Raw genomic sequence first — 5,957 nt, 5'->3', positions numbered from 1 at the left:
AAATAGAGCAGGAGTGTAAACGTCGGAGCCTTGTCTGTCTTGTCCTTTGCTTCCTAGTGCTGCAGTGGGACCAAGCACAGAGTGCTTCATGTTAAGCACAAACTACTCTGTGCTGAGCCCAGGCCCCAACTTTAAGCTGCTCCTCAACCCCTAAGTAGTTATTTAAAGAGAATGGCTCACATTCTGGTAGTATGAAGGCCCTAGGGCAGACCAGAGATTCCCAGCAGCCCCCAGACATTCTTTCTCCACTGAGAAACCTCAGTGTCCCACCTCCCAAACAAAGCCTTTACCTGATTGGATGGGCCACCTACACCCACCACATCCTCTCATTACTTAAAGCCTGTTCATATCAACCTGTGCAGGGAAAAGAGAATGCCAGGTGGGCACAGGTAGCAAGTGCCACAGTGATCCTATAAATGGTAACTGCTGACCATCACCGCCAGGACATCGCCGGTTGGTCTGCATGTGTTCCTCACCAGCTTCCTGTGGTGTGTGGAAAACTTCAGACAGGAGCCTCAAAGTTATGTCGGAAGCCTTGCCCTGGTTGTTTGGTTTCCTTCCTACCTTTCTTTGAGACTGTGTCTCACGATGAGGGTCTGGAGCTTGCTATGTGGGCCAGGCTGTCCTGGAACTCACAAAGATTCCCCTGTCCCTGCCTCTCGAGTGCCAGGGATTAAGGTGTGCACAATGCCGAGCCCTTAACTTCTTTGCTTAGGGGATGCCAGGAACATGTCTAGCAGTTATTTGCCACTGTGCTGTCAGTTTCTGTAGCTGCTGGCATGGGGTGTGGCAGGCCCAGCCAGGGGCTAATTCTCCCACGGGCTTATTGGATGACTGCAGCCAGCCTGTGAAGTGGGAAGTTCTGCCGAGACTGACAGGCTCCTGTCTATACAGCTGCTTGTCCCTGGTCCCTTCCAGCTCTAATTCTCACTTCTTTCCTCTGCACAGCATTCTCTGACAACCCAGGGGTCCTGAGCGAACTCTGCAGCACCCTATCCCGCCTGGCTGTTCGGAATGAATTCTGCCAGGAGGTTATAGACCTCGGAGGCCTTGGCATCCTTGTGACCTTGCTGGCTGACTGCAATGACCACCAGGTGGAGCCCAGAGTCTCCCTCCTTCCCCAGGGCTCCTGGCCCCTCAGGCCACAGCTGGCCAGACTGACCCCACCGAGGCAAGGGTGAAAGTCTGAATGAAGAAGGCCTGCCCACACTCAGGGTCGTGGTTCTTTTGGCTGGTTTTTCTTTCCTTTTTTCTTGTTTCCCCATATTGGTGAGACTTAGAGCCTCCTGCATGCAAGCCCACTGCCACCAAATCACACCACAGCCCTTTTTAGTCTTTGTAGCCCAGGCTGACTTGATACTACAATCCTCCTGCTTCAGCCTTCCAAGTACTGGGATGGTGGGCGTGAGCTACCACACTGTGTGTGTGCATGTATGTAAGAGAGAGAGAGAGATGGACAGACAGTGAGACAGGTTGAAAGGGCCCGTGTAATCTTAGTTGGCTTTAATTTAACCCACTTGTGCTACCTTGCCCAGGTTCCCTGTGGTTGTTCAGGGTGCTAGACCTTGGGGCCTTGTGCGTGCAAGGCAGACACAGTACTCCCTGAGCCGCTGCCCAGGCCCCACCTCTACACTCTCTCCAGCAGGGAGCAGGAGTGAGGACATGGGAATAACTTCCTCAGCTCAGGCCGCTCAGTGCTCTCCCTGAGCCGTGTCTGATGCCCAACTCATGTGAGGTGGATCAGCAAATCACTAGACCTGGCCTGCCCTTCTCCAACCTGCCCTTCCTCCGTATGGTGGGTCATTATCCTGTTGTCACAGGCAGGCCTGTGACCCTGGGGTGGCCACATGTGTTCAAACTGAGAAACAGTCAGAGTGCTTTGTTTAGTGCCCTCTCCCACCATCAAGCAAGTAGGAGGCTTGCAGATAACACACAAGCCAGGGTGATCTCACCTTCCATCCTCACAGGACCTCGTGAAGCAAGTTCTCAGTGCCCTGAGGGCTATCGCAGGCAACGACGACGTAAAGGATGCCATTGTCCGGGCAGGTGGTACGGAGTCCATTGTGGCTGCTATGACTCAGCACCTGGCCAGCCCCCAGGTACCCACCTCAAACACATGGGCGCGACAATGGCCAGATTTACAGGGGCTGCCTCCTCACTGTCAGCAAGGCTAGGTGAAGGACTGGAGTTTCTGTTCCCCACGGTAGGCTACACCCCATCGAGTCCTCATGGGTCAGTGCTCTACCACCCCTGGGCACCCAACCCACCACTGCTGTGACACATAAGCCTGCAGGACCCACTGAAGGGAAGTGCAGAATATCCAGGCTGTGGCAGTGACTCATGCTGACACACATGGGGAGAGGATCTGTCTGCTCAGAGTCTCAGCTGCCTGTCCACACTCACAGGTATGTGAGCAAAGCTGTGCCGCACTCTGCGTCCTAGCCCTTCGAAAGCCGGACAACAGCCGGGTCATTATTGAGGGCGGCGGGGCTCTGGCTGCTCTGCAGGCCATGAAGGCTCATCCACAAGAGGCTGGTGTCCAGGTGAGTAAGCCACCGTGCCCACAGGGCCCTTTCCTTCTCATCAGCTAAGCATGTTGAGTCAGATGTGGTGGCTATAATCCCACAAGAGGCATGAATTCAAGACCGAGCAGCCTATATTACAGGACAGCCTGGGCACTTTCATACACAACAAGGACTTTAGTACACACACACATGCACACACGCACGCACACAAGCACATGTGCCTAAAGTTTTCTTCTTTGTATGTTTATCCCCTTTTTCTTCTTCCTCTTCCTTTTTCTTTTTTTGAGACAGAGTAGCTCAGCAAACTGGCCTCTAGCGTTTTTGCCAAAGGAACAACCTTCACCACCTGGTCTTCTTGCCTTCCCCAGTGAGTGCTGGAGTGACAGGCCTGTGCCACCACACTTAGGATTGAGACAAACACTGTACCAACTGACCTCTGACTCAGCCCAACTCCAGCTTTCCTTTGAAACAAGCTCTAGATCTATAGCTCCTGCATGCATGGAGGTCAGGGTCCCACGTCTTCAGCCCCGTAGGTGCTGGCTCCTCAGCGTGTGCCACCTTACCCATCTGTCACTACTAAACATCACCATGCACACAGCTTCCCCATTGTGTCAGGTGTTCTGAGCCACCCAGCCATGAGGACAGTCCATGGAGCATGAAAACCTGGTCTCTGCAGACCCAGCTGTGGAAGATGGTGCCTGTGCATCAGTGATTTTAAAATCCATGAAAGGAGGGCTGGATGTAATGGTACACACCTTTAATCTCAGTACAAGAGAAACACACATGGGCAGATCTCTGAGTACAAGGCCAGCCTGGTCTACCTAGTGAGTTTCGAAACAGCCAGGGCTACACAAAGAGACCCTGTCTCACAAAACAAACAAACAACAAAAAACAAAACTAGATGAAGGGTCCTGGAACCAACCCAGATGGGTGACTCATTGAGAAATAGACTTTGGAATCCTCTATCCATGTCCTCTGTGCACCATCTCCAAAGCCTGCCTCAGGGGACATGGGTAGCTGGCTGTTTGGGTCCAAGATTCTGTCCCGAGTGTTCACTTGGGAGATGTGGGACATGAGAAGGTCACATGGGACCATCGGTCTGGCCTGGTCCAGTGTAGCTGGCTACTGAATATTTGTCTCCTCATGTTCTGAGGAGTACACAGGTCAGAGTGGACCTTAACCTAGGCTGCTCCCCCTAGTCACAGCCTCTCTGTCTTCCAGAAACAGGCTTGCATGCTGATCCGAAACCTGGTGTCCCGCAGCCAGGTCTTCTCCAAGCCCATCCTGGACCTGGGAGCAGAGGAGCTCATTTTGCAAGCCCGAGCTGCTCACCCAGACTGTGAAGATGTGGCTAAGGCCGCATTGCGAGACCTAGGCTGCCGTGTGGAGCTTCGTGAACTGTGGACAGGAAAGAAGGGTGACCTGGCTCTATGACCTTAGCTCAAAGAACTCTGACTCCAGAACATGGGTGGCTATGGGGCCCTGCCTCTCTGTCCTCCTCCCCATGCTACCCAGAACACAAGTGTGCTAGCAGGGCAAGGGGTGGGGAGGGCAGAAGCAGTGATGACCTGGTGGCCCACCACTGCCAGTGTCCCTTCTACCACAGCTGCTCTCTGCAGCTTTGGGACAAAGGGCACATGGAACTGCAGCGTTCTGTCTGGAGTTTGAGGCCTTCACAAGCTGGTGTCCCAGCAGGGCCAGCCTGCAATCCGGGCACCACTCCAAGCAGTTGATAACCCTGTTCCTTGGGCAGGCCCCCTGGGTAGAGGTGCTTCAGCTAAGACTGATTCCCCAAGATCTGCATGATGGGAAGAGGGAGGTGACTCCTCCAAATTTGTCCTCTGAAATCCATATGTGTGCCGTGGTGCACACATACATGCTAGCTAAATAAACAAACAAAGAAATAAATAAGTGAGTGTAATTTTAAAGCTTCTCATTTTTCTCACCTGTAAAATAGGTCTAGAATTCCTGGCACTGCTGGTAGAGGCAGGGATTTCAAATTCATCCATCAGGGTCTGCCCTGACCCTGGTCCCTGGTACTGCAGCCTGCTAATGCAGGCTAAAGGAGTCTCTTCATAGCTCTGTTGGTGCTGTGTCCTCATCTAGAGCAGGGCACTTGGCACCTGAGGTAGCTACAGGCACCAGGGGTATTTGGGCCAGAGTCTGGTCTATATAGGTCACTGAGGCTGGGGTCAAGGACAATCTATCTGCTCTGAGTGAGATCTGTGGCTGAGAGCAGGTAGCCTGACTTGTGGGCACCTCTCTGTTTCTGAAACACTGGGTTGTGTCGGACATGGAGAGGAATAGGGATCATCAGCTCTAGCCCCGTCGTCCCAGGAATGCTGCCTCACAGCAGCCTCACCCTCATCCCTTACCGTCTTAGGCAGTCCATGTCTCTCTGAGCCTCAGTTTCCCCAATGTGAAACATACACCATTGTCACCAATTCAAATGCTCACACCACCTACCCAACATTCTGCAGGCCCCTAAGCAGCTAGCTGCTCCTGAACTTGTGTGACCCGTGGGGTTCAGAGTGACCTCAGAACTTTCCCTTCCCCCCTCTGGTAGGTCTGGACCAGGTATGCCTTTCCCAGAAGGCTCTTAGTTTCCATGGGAACCAGCCATTACTTCTGGCAGCTCTGCAAAGTGTATGTGTGAGGGGTAGGGGGGGTATGGCAGGAGAGTTATCCTGACTCAGACATTCAGATGTCTGAGCTTCCCCCAATGGACAGGGAGAGGCCCTGCCAGCTCAAGGACAGACATGAACCTTGGACTGGGTCACCTCGCCCTTCTCCACTCTCAGGGGACAGACACAACAAGATGTAGGTGAAGGGTCTCCTAGTCTTATACTGCCTAGATTGCATAACTTGGTGTCTGGGTCAGTGATGTGCGTGACTGTGAGCAGACTTCAAACCCTGTTCCTCAGTCCTCAGGCATAGGTGCTCCTGGGATACTTGCAGGGACACTGCAGGAGGGGCTGACTCTGTGGTTCTCATGCCATCACATTCCCAGCCTGCCCCTGGCTTCCCTGTGCCCTGCATTCAAAACCAAACTGCAGCTTGCACCCCACAGACTCCTACCTCACACCATTCCCCCTCAGTCTTTTGTTTATTCTTCAGCCAACCCAGTTTGTTGTTGTTGATGTTTTGTGTTTGTTTTAATTTTATTTATGAGTATGTGTATGGGGAGACATGGAGACCAGAAGAGGGCATTGAATCTCATGGAGCTGGACAAACAGAGCAGAGGTTGCCATGCTTGTGACCTCCCATATTTGTCTGTCCACTCCTTGTGGTTGCCTCCATGAGGCAGCTCCAGTAGCCTCCTCTGGGGCAGCCCCGCAGGGCACTGTGCCTGCTGCTCTGTAGAGCCAGGCCTGGGGGGCCTCACTAAGGGCTGGAGACACCACCTCCATGTCGCCTTACACCTCAGACCTA

At 53.2% G+C, this 5,957-nt stretch overlaps 1 protein-coding gene across 4 annotated transcripts in view; it reads left to right on the top strand.

The window, feature by feature from the left end:
• The window catches only part of Armc6 (armadillo repeat containing 6), a 13,114-nt gene extending 8,664 nt beyond the window's left edge, over positions 1–4,450 (top strand). For 3 of the 4 annotated variants that reach the window (XM_029480598.1, XM_029480600.1, XM_029480599.1), the window contains exons 5-8: positions 949–1,094; positions 1,968–2,099; positions 2,406–2,543; positions 3,747–4,440. In XM_029480598.1, the coding sequence (XP_029336458.1) occupies positions 949–1,094; positions 1,968–2,099; positions 2,406–2,543; positions 3,747–3,959 (629 nt within the window). In that variant the 3' untranslated portion in view covers positions 3,960–4,440. Of the gene's footprint in view, positions 1–948; positions 1,095–1,967; positions 2,100–2,405; positions 2,544–3,746 lie in introns of all 4 variants that reach the window. The other variant, XM_021169551.2, reaches the window with a different exon arrangement.
• Positions 4,451–5,957: the final 1,507 nt, after the last annotated feature.

This window comes from Mus caroli, chromosome 8 (genome assembly GCF_900094665.2).
Source record: "Mus caroli chromosome 8, CAROLI_EIJ_v1.1, whole genome shotgun sequence".
NCBI lineage: Eukaryota > Metazoa > Chordata > Mammalia > Rodentia > Muridae > Mus > Mus caroli.
The sequence above is the reverse complement of the archived record's forward strand: the minus strand, read 5'-3'. Positions and strand labels throughout refer to the sequence as shown.